This window comes from Leptodactylus fuscus, chromosome 7, assembly GCF_031893055.1.
Source record: "Leptodactylus fuscus isolate aLepFus1 chromosome 7, aLepFus1.hap2, whole genome shotgun sequence".
Lineage (NCBI taxonomy): Eukaryota > Metazoa > Chordata > Amphibia > Anura > Leptodactylidae > Leptodactylus > Leptodactylus fuscus.
The window spans coordinates 142,422,916-142,444,023 of record NC_134271.1 but is presented as its reverse complement, the minus strand read 5'-3'; the positions used below and the strand labels follow the sequence as shown (position 1 = coordinate 142,444,023).

At 45.3% G+C, this 21,108-nt stretch overlaps 1 protein-coding gene across 1 annotated transcript; it reads right to left on the bottom strand.

Annotated features, from left to right (window-relative positions):
- Positions 1 to 399: 399 nt before the first annotated feature.
- On the bottom strand, positions 400 to 15,937 carry HDGF (heparin binding growth factor). Its single transcript, XM_075283236.1, has 7 exons — positions 15,540 to 15,937; positions 6,976 to 7,052; positions 6,763 to 6,901; positions 6,619 to 6,678; positions 6,319 to 6,531; positions 4,920 to 5,122; positions 400 to 3,752 (listed from the first exon to the last, which is right to left on the bottom strand). Exons 1-7 carry the CDS (start codon positions 15,624 to 15,626, stop codon positions 3,749 to 3,751), a joined length of 783 nt encoding a protein of 260 aa, XP_075139337.1. The 5' UTR covers positions 15,627 to 15,937; the 3' UTR covers positions 400 to 3,748.
- Positions 15,938 to 21,108: the final 5,171 nt, after the last annotated feature.

Genomic DNA, 21,108 nt, shown 5'->3' with positions numbered 1-21,108 from the left:
TTATAGGTGTTGTGTGTGCGAATGTAAGATTGAATAGGAGTTTTAGGTGCAAATGTTTTCAAGAAAAAAAAAAAAAAAAAAGTTTGGTCACAAAGTTGCACAAAGGTGGATGTGGCTATTGATAATCCATTGAGACTAGAGATGATCGAGTACTATTCAAAACGGCTGTTTCAAATAGCACGCACCCATAGGAATGAATGGAAGCGGCCGGCAGGCAGACTTTGCCGGCGGCTGGCCGCTTAACCCCCTGCATGCCGGCCACGTCCATTCATTCCTATGGGTGCGTGCTATTTGAAACGGCCTCATCTCTAATTGAGGTTGACCCCCCCACACAAGAAAGTCACGCAGTAAAAACGTCCACGAGACAGATTTCTTTTTATTATTTTTTAATAATAATCTGTTTGTCCAAAAGATCTGCAGTCTACAGTTTTCAGAACTATACCAAAAGCTAAAATTTTAACAATCGCTTTCATCACAACCGCAAAACCAGGAGGAGGAGGAAGAAAAAAAAAAATGGAGGGAAAGTAATTCTCTGCATATGTTACAAATTTAATGATTACATCACATAGCAAGATTGGGTAGGGGGGAGGAGGAGACTGACGTGGGCGAGGGGGAGGGGACAAAATATAAAACTAGCTAGAAAATGAACTAGAAAGGAATCTTCTGGGTAAATTGTATTTTTTTGGAGATTTTTTTTTAAATTTTTATTAAAAACATTAGCTACAAAATTACTCTCTTTTCCATTCCATAATGCGAGTAGCCGCGTGATGTGAGGGGTCCTGTCCGGTTTTGGGCTGCAACCCTTTATAAGTGAGGATGGGATGACAGATGCTGTGAATGTGGGGGGAGGGGGGGAGGCAGTCTTGTGACTAAATATTGAAAAACCTGACGTCAGCCCCTTTAGGACCCAAGACCCATAATGCATTGCAGAATGAGCTGCAGATAGGTTTTTAGGCTGGGTGGTTTTGTTAAGACGCTTCCACTGCGACAGCGGGAGAGGGGAACCGGTAAAATATAACAGCGGGCTGCATATAATTTGGATATCTCCTACTCCATTGGAGGTGGCGGCTTTCTTGCACAAATAGGGTCACCATTGCCACATGGACTTGACTAGGGCTGAGCTGCGATACTGGATCTGGCCACAAGTGGCGCTGTTTCAGGTCTTGACTTACAAAGGTTAAAGGAACACTAATAAGATAGAAGCCTCACTCCCTCCTACTTGGCGGTCTCAGGAGAGGAGCCATGTCTTCCCTTCTCTTACTTGTCACCTGGCTGCAGCAGGAGCTTCTCCCCCTTTGCCTCGGCTACAATATAACATGTTGAGCCCCACCCTCAGACTAAGCAGTGATCTCCATACGCCGGTTCTATCCAGAGACAGTAATGGCAACGTTATCGGTTTCTTCCCAGGATGACCGATCCTTCGCGAGTCACCTATATCCGATCGGCCGGGGTCAGATACCCATTGAGATCACAGCATTCAGAAGAGCACTGTGGCCTCTTCACGTCCTACCGAGCACAGCGCCGTACACTGTATAGTGGCTTCGCTTGGTATTGCGGCTCAGTCCCGCTCCAGCCACGTTCCCACCTGCACCAGAGTCTCCATCGCAACGTCCGCCTGAAAACTGCAACTCAGCCTCTGTAGGTCACCTCTGATGGTCCAGAACTCCAAAGAGGCAACGCTAGTGATTGGGAACGTGACGCCACTCGCTGCAACGGAGCTTTTTAACTCGCTGTCTAAATGAAGTGAGGAACGTGAGGATGCAACGCAACGCACTTCTATACAGGGGTTGCAGCCGTAATAGTGAAACATGGCTGACGCTCCGTACCTATGTGGTAGCTGTGCATGTTCGGCACTCTCTCCGTTACCTACCATAGAGGGCGCCGTGCACAGCGTATCCCCCCCCCTCTCTATTCAGGTAGGATAAGGGTCGGGGACCCCCTTTTTTTTGACCTAGGTACACCATAAATATCTTCATGGCTGACCCAGAACCTAAGCGGACTAGGCCTAGAAGTTATCGGAGGTCCTGGAGGGACCGATATAGGAACACGGGGCCACCAGCTACTCCAACGTACGGGGCGCGGTACACGTAGTGTTCATTCTGTTACAGCAGACTATTCCTTTATATATCCCACAGAGAAGTAAATATATACACACAGAGTATACAAAGGGTACTAAACAAGTCCAGGTTTTACTTTCGTTTTTTATGTGGTCTCCTAGGCTTTCCCGAAGCTGCGACACTTTGCAGCAGGAAGCAAAGCGAGAAGATGGAGGAGGCGCCGAAATGAAGACATTAAAAAAAACTGATACACAACAGACACATATCCAGTTTTAAAGGTCACATGATAAAAAAATAAAAAAAAATAATACATAACAGGTTAAAAGCGTCTCCTTTATACACTGCGGGATGGCTAAAGTAGGGGGGGGGAGGGGGCATAGTTGTTGCAGGACTACAACTCCCAGCATGCCCCGACAGAGGACATACTGTGATATGTAGTTAGACAACAGCTGCCAAGCTTCAGGTTGGGGGCCGCTCATCTAAAGGCTCTAATAGGGGGAAGGGGGGGGTAAAATAGTGGTATGGTCCACCCTGTATATATAATATTTATAACTCTAGATGAATTGTCAGAAGCAAGCTACCACTGAAGGGGGAGGGGGGACATCTTTGGTGCAGCCAGTGGAGGGAGGGCAAAAACAAAAAGATGGCTGACATGTGGGGACAGAAAACGGAGCAGGGTAACACTTAAAGGGATTTCCCAGGACTTTAAGAGTCACATAGCAGCGGCCGCCTGTGATCATTGGCCGTCATACCCATGACCTATCCCTATCCAATGATACCTGCTATGGGCCGCCACAGCTCCATATATCGTATAGTGGCAATGACCGGTACTGCAACATTATCATTCACTTTACTGCAGTACCGCACGTGACCGCTACACGGTGTAAGGAGCTGTGACTGTTCTGGTGGAAGACACCACCAATGGTGGTCCTAGGCAGGTAAAGAATATTTTTGGGACTTACATACTGACAGGACAGGCCAATAGGAGGTGGGGGGGGGGGGGGGGGGGGGGGGGGGGGTCCGTCGGCTAAATAGACTGCAGCGCTCTTGAGTACTATGTCGTTCTATAGTATAGCAACAGCTCAGTCCCATTCGAGCCAATGGGACTGAGCTGCAATACCATATTCAGTGCTGACCCGAGCCACCAGATGGGTATCCCGGGTGTCAGACGCTCACACATTGGTGGATCACCAATAACCAAATCCTAGAAAATCCCTTTAAGACGATTACACTAGATCTGATCTTGTGAAGAGTAATGGGAAAAATATACATCTATCTATCTATGGAGGAATCTTCCAGAAGGTTGCAAGGGTTAAAATCAGCACAATAATACCATTAAAAACCCTAATGAGAATAAAACCTTAGACCAGGAGGGCTCGGCGGGTGTCATGGCGGCTCGGGGCAGGGACACATCCAGCGCTAGCAGACGGCCATAGAGTTTATCTCCCTTTCCTCCGCGTACAAAGCCCCCCGATCTCTTCTCGGACACATGACATTTTCTTGCTTGGGTTGCAGATGGAACCAAACGGATGATGAAGATGAAGGTGAAAGGTTCGTTCCCCATATTTTATTTTTTTTTTCTCTCTTTTCAAAGTATTTTTTTTCTTTTTCTTTGAAGCACCCACGTCACCCCGTATAGGAAAAAGGTCGTCGGGATTCTGCCCAGTCAGGAGGGGAGGGGGAAACTCATTTTAGCTGCAAAAGAGAAAGATATAGGATAAGAGCTACATAGAACGTATAGATCCGGGATTGCACTATAGGAGAGGTCAGACGTATCAGATGGGAGGGGGCCGTGGCGGATTCTTTACTGATAAGTGGGGGGTCCAGGATGTGGAACCGCCACCGATCAGATATGGATGACCTGTCCTAAGGGCATCAGTATCTTAAAGGGATTCTACCACTAAAACACTTTTTTTTCTAGTTACCACGTCGGAATAGCCTTTAAAAAGGCTATTCGTCTCTTACCTGTGGAAGTGCTCTCCGCCGCGCCGTTCGTTCAAAATACCGGTTTGTACCGGTATGCTAATTAGTTCTCTCGCAGCGATGGGGGCGTCCCCATTGCAGCTCGAAAACAGACCGCAGCGCCGCCTCTCTGGTCTTCGGTGTCCTCCCCTTGCCTCTTCGGCGTCTGTCGGACGCCTGCGCAGTATGCTCTCTGTTCGGCGAAGATTGCCGAACGTACTGCGCATGCGCGAAAGTGCGGTGCCCGCACTATGGCTGGGACCGCAATTTTGCGCATGCGCAGTACGTTCGGCAATCTTCGCCGAACAGAGAGCATACTGCGCAGGCGTCCGACAGACGCCGAAGAGGCAAGGGGAGGACACCGAAGACCAGAGAGGCGGCGCTGCAGTCGGTTTTCGAGCTGCAATGGGGACGCCCCCATCGCTGCGAGAGAACTAATTAGCATACCGGTACAAACCGGTATTTTGAACGAACGGCGCGGCGGAGAGCACTTCCACAGGTAAGAGACGAATAGCCTTTTTAAAGGCTATTCCGACGTGGTAACTAGAAAAAAAAAAAGTGTTTTAGTGGTAGAATCCCTTTAAGGGGTTGGCCAGGGTACAATACCAAAAGCCATATACTTGGTATACGGCCAGAAACAGCCCTGTATGGGAGGGGGCTGCAGTTCTAGGTGTCACTACTACACTGTATATAGAGCCCTGTACATTGTAGCAGCGACACATGGAACTACAGTCACTTGAATAGGAGCAGTCGTATACCTAGGGTATATAGTATATATAAATGGAGTATAGTGACCCATTTCAGATAGACAGCTCCACCCTTCTAGCAGTGGCCACCCCTGATATTACACCTCTGAGCTGATCTTCCCTTTATATCCGTATCCCGTGACTTATTTCCTACCTTGTCTCTTTGTTACTGGTTTCTTCTATGACTGATTTCTCCTCCGCTTTCTCCTCTGCTTTTAGATCCTCCGTTGCGGCAGGCTCGCTGTTGTCGTCTTTTTTCGCCTCCGGCGTCTGCTTGGCCTCCTCTTTCGCAGGCTCCTTGTTCTCAGATTTGTCATCTTCCTGCTCTTCGTCTGCCTTGACTCTTTTAGGAGAGCTCTGCGGAGAGAAGGGAACTTCCATCATGGATCTACAGTGGTGCAGTCTATAGAGAGCGCTGAGCCCCTCTTTATGGATGGCTATAGCCCTGTCCTATACAAACCCCAACATAGGCCACGAATGTTTAAAGGGGTTTTTCAGGAGTTATCAATATATTCGCAGTAAGATCAGCTGAAGAGTTTGCAGCCTTTGTGTGCGGTGGCTTCTTCACTGAATACCACGCGCGTCGCCACACATATTACAGTGGCTGTACTTGGTATTGCAATGACCAGACACTGACGACTTACCCTTAGGATGGGATGTCAATATAGAAGTTCTGAAAAACTCCTTTTAAAAGGGGGATGTTCAAGGTTATAAATAGGAGTATGTGTGAAAACATCCACAGCTGTACATAGGCTGAGACTGGTTTTGCATTTCAGTCCCATTCACCTCACACTATGGATGCCAACCTAGACAAGCATACTGGATAGGTCTAGTCTTAGACAACCTTTTAAAGGGATCCTACCATTAAATCACATTTTTTTCTCGATCACAGGTAGGAATAATCTTAAGAAAGGCTATTCTTCTCCTACCTTTAGATGTCTTCTCCGCGCTGCCGTTCTGTAGAAATCCCAGTTTTCGCCGGTATGCAAATGAGTTCTCTCGCAGCACTGGGGGCGTCCACAATGCTGCGAGAGAACTCTCCAGCGCCGCCTCCATCTTCTTCAGGAACGGCCTCTCCCTGTGCAGGCGGTCAAACTTACAAGCCTCAGGCAGAGCTGACAGCGGATGCCCACAGGCCACAAGAAAATGGCCGCTTACACCAGCTTACCGTGTAAGCAGCCATTTTCTTGTGGCCAGGCATGCACAGTCTGCTCTGCCCGAGGCCTAGAAGATTGAAACCCAGGACAGAAGACAACACAGGGAGAGGGGCGTTCCAGAAGATAAGGGAGGTGTCGTTGGAGAGTTCTCTCGTAGCATTGGGGACGCCCCCAGTGCTGTGAGAGTACTCATTTGCATACCAACAAAAACCGGGATTTCTACCGAATGGCGACGCGGAGAAGACATCTAAAGGTAGGAGAAGAATAGCCTTTCTTAAGGCTATTCCTACGTGTGATCGAGAAAAAAAAATGTGATATTAATGATAGGATCCCTTTAAAGTCCTGAATATGTTGTACACAGCACAGATCCTATACGGCTAGCTATATAGAACGCACCTCTGCGGCATCCTCTGCTTTCCGCTTGGACGCTGCCTTGTCTCCCTTCTCCTTAGACTGCTCATCGATCACCAGCTTCCCCTCCTCATCGCTGCTGCCATCGTTCCCTTTCTTCTCGCCGTCTCCTTCAGGCTTTTCTTCCTCTTCCTCATCATCTTCCTCCTCCTCCTCTTCGGCAGCGGCATCCCCTTCTGAGCTTTTCTTTGGTGTCGCCTAATAACGAGAAGGCAGGAGACTGTAAGAACGAGTGCTGCCCCCTAGTGGAGAATTATTTCTTGTATATCTAGCACATGTCTGTACCTTGTCTCCATCTTTACTGCCTCCGCGTCCTGCACCTTTTGAACCTCTCTTCCGAGAAGGCTGAGGAGGATAAGACGTGTATGTAGGTTATTACTGACATTAGATAAACACCACAGAAGACGTACAAGGGTTCCCGCACAATACCTGATATCCTGAAGCTTTTACTGTGGGATTATTCTCAATTTCCCAGAGTCCCTCGCTGAAACCTTTCCTCTTGTTCGCTTTGCCAAACTTCTCCTTGGTCTCCTCATAGGGGAAGATGTCTTTAGGACCCAGGTATGCCCTGTAGGACAATGATTATTAGGATGGGGTCACGGCCCGCCTCGCTTTATGTCGTCATCACCCCACAATACTCACGTCTCGTGTGTCCCGAAGAAGAAGACTTGGTACTTATTAGCAGAGGACTTTGCTGCGGGTTCTGGGACTTCATCGATCTGGAGGGGAAAAGGAGACACCAAGTATTAGGACAGAGAAGCAATTGGTTAAAGGGGTATACCCATAACTCTTGTTCTGCCGCCTGCAGGTTCTGTGCTCTCTGCACTTCCTGGATTTCTCGGCACATTGGTGGGCAGGGTTTCACTTGCTATCTGCTATGTTTGTAGTCAGTAATGAGGGATTGGTTGTAAATGCATTACCACAGTATAAAGCTGATGTAGAAATTGATATAGCATGTCTGGATTTGAGTCAGCTTGCATTACATACAGAGGTAACGGCCTCCTTATCTCAGCCCTTATCAGCCAAATTCAATTAAACCGGCTGATAAGTGAGAAAAGCTGAAGATAGACAGCACAGTAATCTCAGAGCGCTCACCTCCCCCCTCCCCTATCTGCTTGTCAGCCCCCACCCCATCCCCGGCTGCTCCATTCGCACACAGGAACAGGACCCCCCATCCTCAGGGTCCTAGTAGTCATATCTGAAAGCTACTGGGTTATCCCTATAACACCAGACGCGTCCTAAATATCCAATAACGGAGGTGACGTTCCCAGCAATCACTTTACACCACAGAATACAATGGGTTAAGCGTACCCAACCCTTAACCCTGAACTGCAAAGCATCCAAATGGGAAACGGTTATCTCGACGTGTAGGGTTTTTTAGGCCCCAGATGACCTATAAAGATAGTCGATGTGAGCGGGCCGACACCTGGGCCCCAAACTGATCAGCTGGTCTGACTGCCGTCGTCGAGCCTGGTCCCTGAACCCGCACGCAAGGGGCATAGTAAAGATGGCTGCCACGCTTAACCTTTTACATATCAGGCCATTGTGATGTACGGTAGGTCATCCCTATATTCCCCGTCTGTGGGGGGAAGACGCTGCCCTGACCTGACCGATAATACGCCACAAAGGCCTCCAGAAAGCGCAGAACACAAACTTTATTGTGTGAGGATGGCGGCAGCACGTGGGTGCGGGTCACGAAGACCACATGTGCCGCTGAACGCCCACAGGGCGACATAGTAGTAGGCAGGGAAGCAAATATCTGCTGGCATCTAGATAGTGAGGGATTGTGGACATGTGAACAGAGATGGCTGACCGGAGCAGGAACGTGCTCTGCAGACGGCTTGCATTACATAATAGGCCTCTGTGGCTTTCCTTCCAGGCCCTGCAGATGACATGTAGACAGCAGGCCGGAGTGCAGAGTCATGCTGGCCCGGGCTCCAGTGCTGACATGTAATCCTGAGGGGTGTGCGCACATTTATAGATCCACCTGGGACACAAATACAAGAGCAAAGCCGTGCCAGAGTCTGCCTGTGCTGCCATAACCTGCCCCGACCCAGCAAATATACGCGACTCGGCATTGGTTAACCCCTTCCTATACCTCAGGAAGGTGCACACTTGCTTATGCAACCAGATTGCAAGCGGCATCAAGCCCCAGCCCCAGGGGAGCCCCAGACGGACCTGCTTGCACATTAATCTACAACTATGTTAATGGTGAGGAGCCGGTGAGGGCCCGGGCGTCCATCATAGTACATTGCCTATAATAATACCTCTTATAATTACTAAGGTAAACCTGGGTGTAAACCAAACTGTGATAATTGGCAGGGCAGACACGGTGCTACACCCCGACTGTCTATACTCAGCCTCCTTTAATAGCTCGGTGTGTCATGTGACCACACGGCCGCCTCTATAAGGGCCAAACTATAGGGGCAGCAAAGGCCATACATAACAAAGAGGATACACCAAAGCTCAAAGATTAGCATGGATCACTTCTGGTGTAGACGTCCCCTTTCACGGGCTGACAATTGCACCCTGCAGTAAAGTGAGGTGTGCTGCAATGCTGCAAAACTGCCAGAGAGAAGGCCCTGGACTCAACGCCAATCACTAACATAAACCAAGCAAAAGCCCCCTAACTGTAGCTGGTGGTCTCCTGTCTCTCCAGGGTATGAGATGGGCCCGAGGATTCCTCTACAGGTAGACATTCCCCACCCTCCGTGACAGGAGCGGCTGCAGGGACTCACAGACCCCCCCCCCCCCATATTCCCTCCCCAAAATGCAGATACCTTTTTTTTTCTGCAAATGTCTAAACTAGGGCAAAGATGCCAGAAAATCTGAGAAGCCTCCACAGGGTTTCCTCGGGAGCCGCTGTCAAACAAAAAGAGCTACAGGCGTCTGAAATACAACAGAGGAACGTGATTGTATAGAGGAGGAGGTACGGGGCGCGACATGGACGGCAGAGAGGAAAGCAAGGAGGGCGAGATCCATCGAGTGGTCTAGGCCTGGTCTGTTCACTGCACAGGGGCATCAACTTCTTAAAACACAGAACTACAATGTGGCAGAGATACACGCCAAGGCGCCAGCCCAACATGGCAGAGCTACACACCAACGCAATAGCCCAACGGGGCAAAGCTACAAGCCAAGGCGACAGCCCAACATGGCAGAGCTACAAGCTAAGGCGACAGCCCAACATGGCAGAGCTACAAGCTAAGGCGACAGCCCAACATGGCAGAGCTACAAGCTAAGGAGACAGCCCAACATGGCAGAGCTACAAGCTAAGGAGACAGCCCAACATGGCAGAGCTACAAGCTAAGGAGACAGCCCAACGTGGCAGAGCTACAAGCTAAGGAGACAGCCCAACGTGGCAGAGCTACAAGCTAAGGCGACAGCCCAACGGGGCAAAGCTACAAGCCAAGGCGACAGCCCAACATGGCAGAGCTACAAGCCAAGGCGACAGCCCAACATGGCAGAGCTACAAGCTAAGGCGACAGCCCAACATGGCAGAGCTACAAGCCAAGGCGACAGCCCAACATGGCAGAGCTACAAGCTAAGGCGACAGCCCAACGGGGCAAAGCTACAAGCCAAGGCAACAGCCCAACATGGCAGAGCTACAAGCTAAGGCGACAGCCCAACATGGCAGAGCTACAAGCTAAGGAGACAGCCCAACATGGCAGAGCTACAAGCCAAGACGTATAGCTCTTACAAGTCATCCCAAGTATGTGCAGAGTGTATATGGGGGGGGACGACAAGAGACTAAACAAGGCCCAATGACTTGTCGTGAACCCGAGCTGGTAACAAGCCTAGCAGCGTGAACAGGTCTGTACTGGTGTATATTATATTAAATATATATAATATGATCTATATATATTGCATTATACTATATACCACTATCAGAAGACAAAAACCACAAGCAGGAAGAGGAACGTGGAAAGAGCAGTCATAAACGGCTGCAATGTGGTAACTCGTACCATTACTATAGGGACACCGAGCGCCTCGTCCTGTACATGTATCCTGACATAGCCATTATATGATCAGTGTGTACACGTTATTGTGAGGCCTCCTCCATAGAGGATAAGACATGTCTGCTCTCCCAGAGCTGGGGCGGCTGCCAATCTATGACAGATAAGAGTGGCGGGAGGCCAGCGGCAGATAATCCTGGATGACTGTGCTCAATCCATGTTATTCTGACACAGTGCACACACACCATAGTGAGCTGTCAGCTTGGCTGCACATGTATCGGGGCTCGCAGCGCCCCCCTCCACCAGCCACATTGTGCATTCCTGGGAATCCTCTAAGCTCTTTACATACACAAAGCATAACCCCGCCGCCGGCCCAGAACATGACCCCGAATATCACAGGCTGGCTGATCCTCCAGCGGTAACAGGATTACAGCCCGAGTGTCCTGATGACACCACCCACACCTCCATCTTATATCACGATGGCCCTCAGATCTCATAATCTTGCGATCACTGGGGAAGACCAAACCGGACAAGGACTGAGCTGAAGAAACAGGTGAGAAAAATGCAAGATGGAGAGAAGAAGAGGAGTGAAGGAAACAGTCAGTGAAGAAGAGAGGCTCAAACCTGTGACCGGAAGTCATGACCCCTCTAAGCGCGATACTTGATCATCACTGAGACAAGGGGAGACAGTCAGAGGGAGGCAACGATCACTGAAGCCATGGGCTAAGCCCTAGGCCTATAGGTGGAAACTGTCAGCAAGTATTTCATCGCAGTCAGATGTCGCTCCTTGGCCAACCTTGCATCACTACGAGGGCCACAGACGAGGCAAAACAAGACCACCCCATAGTATATGTGGTAAGGATACAGAGTCAGGTTACAACAACCGTCAGCACTGCGGCTGTTGTAACACTACATATACCAGACTGACTGGAGCATGCTGGGACTTGTAGTGCAGAGGTCAGGATATATAGGAAGCCTAGCGTGGAGAGAACAGGCCGGGTCTGTAAATAGGACGATCCATAAAACCTATAATCACAATGCAGAAGGAGCGGAGCCTTGTCAGACAAGTTTACAACATCAGAGGGACGGACGACGTCGCCGAGTGCCCAGCCCTAAAGAATAACTGACACCGGCTATTCCTCCTAGCCCCCCATACACATGCACACCTATGGGGGGGATTAGGGGATCTCTAAGGAGTGTCAACGCTTCCTTCAGGGTTTTTTTTTTTTAAGGCTTTCAGGATGGGTCGGTCACATGACATGACCCCCCCCCCCTGCATTCACTATAATGATCCATCATACCTGCAAACCCACAACGGGATGGGAACCCTGGTCTGCTGCGTGCACAAGGGTGCAGGTTTCATCTTTTGCAATGCAAGACATGTAAACTTGTCAGGGCTGTGAAATGACGCTGGGGGTCCGGTGGGGGCTCAGATCATGTGACTCAGGGTCAGGATCAGCCCCGAACCCTCATGTTAGGACCATAAAGAACCCAGTGGCTGACGCAATGGAAGAATGGAAACCTTTCCCCTAGGTTCTTTATGGGCCAAACATGGGGGATCCGAACCAATCCTGAGCTTAGATCACATGATCAGACCCTGCACTTGACCTCCATTGTTTGCAGGTAGGAGTGGGGCAGTAAAGCCAGGTAACATAGGAGAAGGGGGTGAAAACGACTCCAATGACCCCAGCGTCATTTCACAGCCCTGACAAGTTTACATGTCTTGCATTGCAAAAGATGAAACCTGCAGCCTTGTGCACGCAGCAGAACAGGCCTGACTGTAGTGCCGTACGTAAGATTACATGGCAGGGCGCTGAGCGGCCAGGAAGGGGCCTGACCCAGAGGCTTCACAACCTACAAGTGACGGCCGCACCGCCCTGTTTTACTACAGCTTGCAGCTTCGTGGCTGAACCTTTCCAAATAGAGCTAAAAGTCACCCAGGACGGACCTTGGACCTCGCCGAGGGTGGAAGAGTTTTGGCAAGGTCTCAAATAAAGGAAGGATTAGAAAAACATGGCCGCTTCCCCCTCATCTCCACCTGTGCACAGGCTATGCGTGGTACCTATGGGACACATGTTTCCCCAGGACATGTGGTCACCCCAGGGCATGCTGGGATAGCTTCCAGATTCCCGCTCCAGGGCCGAGACCTTGGTAAACACAGTTGGTTATCGCTATACAGGAGCAGTTGTAGAGTGGATTACCCAGCATGCACTGCTGCACCACAGGACAAATAGCCTGCAGCCGCCTCTAACATAAAGTGGTCACTCAAGTCCAAACCTGGTATCCATTATATTGAGTGCATGCAAAACAGTGCCCCCTATAGGAACACCAAGAGACCGGGTCACGGCACCCAAGCTGTGCCATTCCTGGATGCCAGGTTATAATAGTGCTCAGCCCTGAAGCCTCGCACCCCTCCTCCCCCACATAGAGAGGCCAGATCTAGCTTATAAGAAGGGTTAAAGGGAATGTTCCACAAATTAAAGGCATTTATTTTCATGATGGCCATCAATAGCTGGACCGAGTACTATAGGATGGCTGGTGCTGGAAGCAGAGGGCGCCCTATACATTAGTGGCCGAGCCAGGTTACTGCAGTTCAGATCGACAGGATATCAATATCAGGGTCCGACACCCACCCCCTACCCCTCACTGAGTAACCAGGTACAGAGTCCACCGCTTCCAGCCATCATAGAGTGTCAGCTCCTGCGGCTTAGTATATTGTATCTTGGCCCTGCACAAACCCATCTCGCCCGCTGCACGATGTACCGAGCCCTCGGCTTCATAGACTTATCCCCCCCCCCCCCCCAACCACAGGTCAGATCGGGAACCCAAAGATTACAAACCCCCCCCCCCCCCCCCTGCTAATAAAAGCCAAATACCGTGCCCGCCTACCCCAAAGAGGCACACGTTAACAGACTGGGTAGCGGCAAGGACTCTTCCCCGTTTCTGGTCTCCACTTTCTACCAGTACATCAGGGGTTAAAACGGTTACCCGGTTTCCAGTACGGATGCCCCATCCTTAGAGTAGGTCACTAATATTCAATCTGCGAGCCGAGACCCCTCCCCAGTAATGTTTCCATGCCAAGCTTCAATGAGACGGCTGCAGTACCGAAAGCCGCCACTACACTTCGGATTGCCAGTGAGCAGGTAAACATTACCGCCCCCCCCCCCCCCCCCCCAACAGCAGATCTGGCTATCGGACCCTCACAGATCTAACAGCGATGACCTACCCCTAAGGACAGACCATCAATACTACAAAACTGGGTGATCCCTTTAAGTTGGAGCATTTTTTTTTTTTTCAATAAACTTTATCACGTCAGGAAATCGATAATAACACGGGAATAAACATATAAGTGCACCTTTGAAAATAAAAACAGTGACCTGACCGTAGCGTTCACACGGACGAGGTATTGATGAGGATTTTTGTTCCACTCCTGGATTTGGCTCCAAAACTTTATCAACAAACCTGCACGTGTGAACAGTGGCTTACACCCCACCCCCATTGTCTCAGGTCTGTAATGTGATACCCTACAGTAATGGCTCCTTATCTGCAGCACGCTGACACCAGATGTGAGCACACATGGCCCCACAAAGGGCACAACCTGGAGGCAGGAGCCGACCCCCGCCATCAGCCTGAGGTACCTGCACCCGTTCCATCCATGTAGAAGTAAGAGACACAGAACTACAAGTCCCAGCACAACAGGCCAAACATCTAGTAGGGACTCACGTCACGTGTGAACTACAACACCCAGCATGGCCGCACTATAAGGCGAGACGGTCCCGTTCATCTATTATCACACAGATCTGAGGAGAACTACAAGTCCCAGCAGAACAGTAAGGAACACACCTGAGACATAGGAGTGAACAGGCGGCAGCAAGTCATATACAGTATATACAGGAATATATATAGGAGATCAATACACTCTATGGATCGCCGTGACCAATACAGAACTACAAGTCCCAGCAGAATATAAACCTCTATACAGTAAGGAACGCACCTGAGACATAGGTGTGAGCAGGCAGCATATATACAGTATACATATACACAGGAATATATATAGGAGATCAATACACTCCATGGATCGCTGAGGCCAATACAGAACTACAAGTCCCAGCAGACTATAAACCTCTATACAGTAAGGAACGCACCTGAGACATAGGTGTGAGCAGGCAGCATATATACAGTATACATATACACAGGAATATATATAGGAGATCAATACACTCTATGGATCGCCGTGACCAATACAGAACTACAAGTCCCAGCAGAATATAAACCTCTATACAGTAAGGAACGCACCTGAGACATAGGTGTGAGCAGGCAGCATATATACAGTATACATATACACAGGAATATATATAGGAGATCAATACACTCCATGGATCGCTGAGGCCAATACAGAACTACAAGTCCCAGCAGAACAGGCCAAACATCTAGTAGGGACTCACGTCCGGGACTCCATATGAACAGGCAGAAACTACAACACCCAGCATGGCCACAAGGTCACACTATAAGGCGCTGTTTACACATGGCGACCCGGTCCCATTCATCTATTATCACCCAGATCTGACGAGAACTACAAGTCCCAGCAGAATATAAACCTCTATACAGTAAGGAACACACCTGAGACATAAGTGTGAACAGGCAGCAAGTCATATACAGTATATACAGGAATATATATAGAGAGAGAGAGGAGATCAATACACTCCATAGATCGCTGAGGCCAATACAGAACTACAAGTCCCAGCAGACTATAAACCTCTATACAGTAAGGAACGCACCTGAGACATAGGTGTGAACAGGCAGCAAGTCATATACAGTATACATATACAGTATACACAGGAATATATAGAGGAGCTCAATACACTCCATGGATTGCTGAGGCCAATATAGAACTACAAGTCCCAGCAAAATACAAACCACTATTAGGGACAATACATCTGAACGCACCGTGTGAACAAGCAGCAAGGCCTATACAGGATACCCACACACCCCCATAGATCAGAGCAGTCCAACGTGGAACTACAAGTCCCAGCAGCCACATCCAATATCTAGAGGCCACCATGAGAAGGCAACAGGTCTGGGTAACATGGCATGCACAGTGTGACCAAGCAGTAATACGTCACCAGGATGTGTCTGGGCTCCATGTGTCTGGGCTCCATGTGCCTGTGCTGTGGGACTACAAGGGCCAGCGTGCCCAGTGCCAGCTCCACACATTACATAAGAGGCAGGCGGAGGAGGAGGAGGGGGACTCACCCGGGCAGGCCAGTGCGGGTAGCCCTTCATCTTGGCGAACACCAGGTCCCCGCACTTGTACTCCTTCTGTCTGTTGGAGCGGGACATGACGAAGCTTCAGGCCTCAGCGAAGACTCAGAGGGGGGAAAGAGCGGGAAACGTAGCAGGAGCCACCCAGAGGTGAGGCGGGCCGGAGCACAGGGCAGGCCCGAGGAGGACGCGCTGAGGGCGGCTGGCGGGGGCTGAGTGGAGGGCGCGGGGCTGCGGCCTGGCTCTAGTGCTGGGCGGGCGACGAGTCGGTGTCCGGCGCTGATGGGTCGGTGCCCATCCAGTTGTTTGTGTTTGAATCTCTCCTCTCTGGCGTTGATTTGCTCCCTCCTCCGCTCTCCTCCCCCCTCTCTCTCCTCCTCCTCCTCCTCCTGCTGTGCGGTAATCTGCTACTCACGCCTGGCCCCTTTTGAAAAATCCGGGACTGGAAGCCTAATCCCCGCCCACCGATGACGTCCGACGCAGGGAGTCAGGGAGAGCGCCGAGGAGGATGGATTGTTGCCGTGGAGACGAAAAGGCGCGAAATAATACAGCGTTATAGTCGTGTGCGCGATGAGCGCGCATGCGCCATGGATAATGGCGTCACTGAGAGGGAAAAATACAAAAATAATGGAAATAATAGAATAATAAATACATGGAAAAATAATGGAAATAATAGAATAATAAATACATGGAAAAATAATGGAAATAATAGAATAATAAATACATGGAAAAATAATGGAAATAATAGAATAATAAATACATGGAAAAATAATGGAAATAATAGAATAATAAATACATGGAAAAATAATGGAAATAATAGAATAATAAAGAAATGGAAAAATAATGGAAATAATAGAATAATAAAGAAATGGAAAAATAATGGAAATAATAGAATAATAAAGAAATGGAAAAATAATGGAAATAATAGAATAATAAATACATGGAAAAATAATGGAAATAATAGAATAATAAATACATGGAAAAATAATGGAAATAATAGAATAATAAATACATGGAAAAATAATGGAAATAATAGAATAATAAATACATGGAAAAATAATGGAAATAATAGAATAATAAATACATGGAAAAATAATGGAAATAATAGAATAATAAATACATGGAAAAATAATGGAAATAATAGAATAATAAATACATGAAAAAATAATGGAAATAATAGAATAATAAATACATGGAAAAATAATGGAAATAATAGAATAATAAAGAAATGGAAAAATAATGGAAATAATAGAATAATAAATACATGGAAAAATAATGGAAATAATAGAATAATAAAGAAATGGAAAAATAATGGAAATAATAGAATAATAAATACATGGAAAAATAATGGAAATAATAGAATAATAAATACATGGAAAAATAATGGAAATAATAGAATAATAAATACATGGAAAAATAATGGAAATAATAGAATAATAAATACATGGAAAAATAATGGAAATAATAGAATAATAAATACATGGAAAAATAATGGAAATAATAGAATAATAAATACATGGAAAAATAATGGAAATAATAGAATAATAAATACATGGAAAAATAATGGAAATAATAGAATAATAAATACATGGAAAAATAATGGAAATAATAGAATAATAAATACATGAAAAAATAATGGAAATAATAGAATAATAAATACATGGAAAAATAATGGAAATAATAGAATAATAAAGAAATGGAAAAATAATGGAAATAATAGAATAATAAATACATGGAAAAATAATGGAAATAATAGAATAATAAAGAAATGGAAAAATAATGGAAATAATAGAATAATAAATACATGGAAAAATAATGGAAATAATAGAATAATAAAGAAATGAAAAATAATGGAAATAATAGAATAATAAATACATGGAAAAATAATGGAAATAATAGAATAATAAATACATGGAAAAATAATGGAAATAATAGAATAATAAATACATGAAAAAATAATGGAAATAATAGAATAATAAATACATGGAAAAATAATGGAAATAATAGAATAATAAATACATGGAAAAATAATGGAAATAATAGAATAATAAAGAAATGGAAAAATAATGGAAATAATAGAATAATAAAGAAATGGAAAAATAATGGAAATAATAGAATAATAAATACATGGAAAAATAATGGAAATAATAGAATAATAAATACATGGAAAAATAATGGAAATAATAGAATAATAAATACATGGAAAAATAATGGAAATAATAGAATAATAAATACATGGAAAAATAATGGAAATAATAGAATAATAAATACATGGAAAAATAATGGAAATAATAGAATAATAAATACATGAAAAAATAATGGAAATAATAGAATAATAAATACATGGAAAAATAATGGAAATAATAGAATAATAAAGAAATGGAAAAATAATGGAAATAATAGAATAATAAATACATGGAAAAATAATGGAAATAATAGAATAATAAAGAAATGGAAAAATAATGGAAATAATAGAATAATAAATACATGGAAAAATAATGGAAATAATAGAATAATAAAGAAATGGAAAAATAATGGAAATAATAGAATAATAAATACATGGAAAAATAATGGAAATAATAGAATAATAAAGAAATGAAAAATAATGGAAATAATAGAATAATAAAGAAATGGAAAAATAATGGAAATAATAGAATAATAAATACATGGAAAAATAATGGAAATAATAGAATAATAAAGAAATGGAATAATAATGGAAATAATAGAATAATAAAGACATGGAAAAATAATGGAAATAATAGAATAATAAATACATGGAAAAATAATGGAAATAATAGAATAATAAATACATGGAAAAATAATGGAAATAATAGAATAATAAAGAAATGGAAAAATAATGGAAATAATAGAATAATAAAGAAATGGAAAAATAATGGAAATAATAGAATAATAAAGAAATGGAAAATAATGGAAATAATAGAATAATAAAGAAATGGAAAAATAATGGAAATAATAGAATAATAAATACATGGAAAAATAATGGAAATAATAGAATAATAAATAAATGGAAAAATAAAAATAATGGAAATAATAGAATAATAAATAAATGGAAAAATAAAAATAATAGAATAATAAATAAATGGAAAAATAAAAATAATAGAATAATAAATAAATAGAAAAATAAAAATAATGGAAATAATAGAATAATAAATTAATGGAAAAATAAAAATATATTTGTATTTAAAAATATTTACATTGTAGCACCACAAAGACTGATAACGCTCAAGTAACTTCCATAAGGGTATATTCACACTTGCAGGTTTTGAGGCCAAAACCAGGAGTCAATTTAGGTCAATAAAAAAGTTGTTATATATGGAGATTTGTTTCCTGCCATGATTCACATCTTATTTTACATAAAAATGGCATCAAAAAATGGAATAAAACCGTAATAAAGCCGTAAAAAAGTGTTCAGCTGTCCGTTGTTCTGATCCATCGGAGCAAAATAGCAGTTACATTCAGAGCCGGGTGCGCGCAATACCGTTTCGTCCACCGATTTCCAGCAGACATTGTGATAGAGACTCTGATACAAAGATTCACTCTAGCGTTTGGGTTTCCATCCTTAAAAAGTGACTATAATGGGGTCCGCCATGTCTCCATTGACTCTATACTGAAATCGGTGAGAGAAAAGTCCTCCGATTTTAAGTAAAATCTGGGACGGAGCAAATGAAACCAGCAAACGACAGTAATGGACCCTGAGGAACCTCACTAACTAGATTGGGGTCCATTGATATCCCTTATGCAGTCGGGTTTCCGTTCTTCAGGTCTGCTTGGGAACCCAAAAAACGGAAACCCAATCCCCTTAATCCTGCGGAAATCCGTGGACCCCATAGACTATTATGGGGTCCACCCAAAAAATGCACAGTTTTGCAGGACTTTTCTCTGCATTTTTCAAGTGGATTTGGGTATTCGGAGACAGGGCGTAAGCGTGAACCTAGTCTTAGATTTGCCAATGCTTCAGTGCTTTATTATTGAGTAAATTTGGGTGTAATGGGTACACGTGTATGGGGTTTGTGTGTACTCTATTATGTAAGTGGTGTCTGCATTATACTGGCCCTCCTGAATGGGGCTCACAATAGGCAGCATTTACATTTTTCGCATATAAATGTGCAGCACAGGATCCGTTGTTTTTCCTGAGGTTTGCTTAAAGAGATGGAAATAAATGTAAATTTTTGTAGATTTTTCACTAAAGAATTGGCAGACACCAGGGGAGGGGGCTGTAAAATGTATACTGGAGCTCGTCTAACTGGTTTATGAGCTGGTTGTATGGGACATCTTATATACAGAAATACTTGTGGGCCCAACTACAGGGACTGGGGTGTTTTGCGCCCCAGTATGAATGGATTGCCAGGTCAGACTGCCCATGCAGCTCCATTCTTTTCAATGGGACTGCCGGAGAGAGCCAAGTGCAACCCCTTTAAAGAGTTTGCTACACCCCCCCCCCTTCCCCCTCAATACTTGCTGATCAGTGGAGGTCCAATCATGAGGGTTGGGGTGTTTGCACCCCAGTTTGAATGGATTGCCAGGTTGGTCTGCTCGTTCAGCCCCATTCATTGCGCCATTGCTGTACTTTGGCTATCGCTGGCCATCCCATTAATACAAATGGAGCTGCACAAACAGTCCAACCTGCCGAACACAAGATGAGGTGTTTTGCACCCCAGTTTGAGCAGAGGGGCAGGTGTCACAGCACGCACAGCTCCATCTGTATTAATGGGATGGTCAGTGATAGCCGATATATAGCTCTTGGCTCTCTCCGGCAGTCCCCTTGAAATGAACGGAACTGCATGGGCTGACTGATTTGCCATTGTGTTCAAACTAGGGAGCAAAACACCCCAGTCCTCATGATTGGACCTCCACGATCAGCAGCTATCGGCGATAACTTGTTCTTTACTTCTAGTGGCAAGACAAACCCTTTGAAAGGATTATACGGATCTAAATTGATTTCACCCAGGATAGGTCATCAGTATGTGATCTGTGGGATCCGACAACCAGACCCTGCACAGATCAGCTGTACCTGCATTCACTGAGCGCTGGAACCCTCTAGTGGACAGGGAGCATGTTCTGCATTGCTCCTGTTCAAGTACTGTGTGCAGCACTGCAATTCCCGCTATGCAGTGGACAGGGCTGCTGCGCCTCTCATATTGAATAGGGGCAGCAGTGTACGCACTCCCCGTCCACTAGCCAATTTTGGCCCCCAAGGATGCAAGAATAGCTGATCTGTCACACCCCCTACAGATCACATACTGAACCATACTATTGTGGATAGCGATCATGGCATCCAGGGGCAAGTTAGCCCCCCTACCCCTCGGATCCTCTGCAATAAGCTTGCTGTGGCAACAGCCTCCTGACTACCTATGCCCTTCATACATAGTGAGCCCATGTGCTGAAATACTATGGTATGTATTGCAGTACATTGCACTGGGGTTCAGAGATCCCTTGAGAGCAAGGGGAAAAAACATAAAGTATAAAATAATAAAAAATTAAAACAAAAAAACCTTTTAATAAATAAAACCATAATATAAACAATAAATAAACAATAATA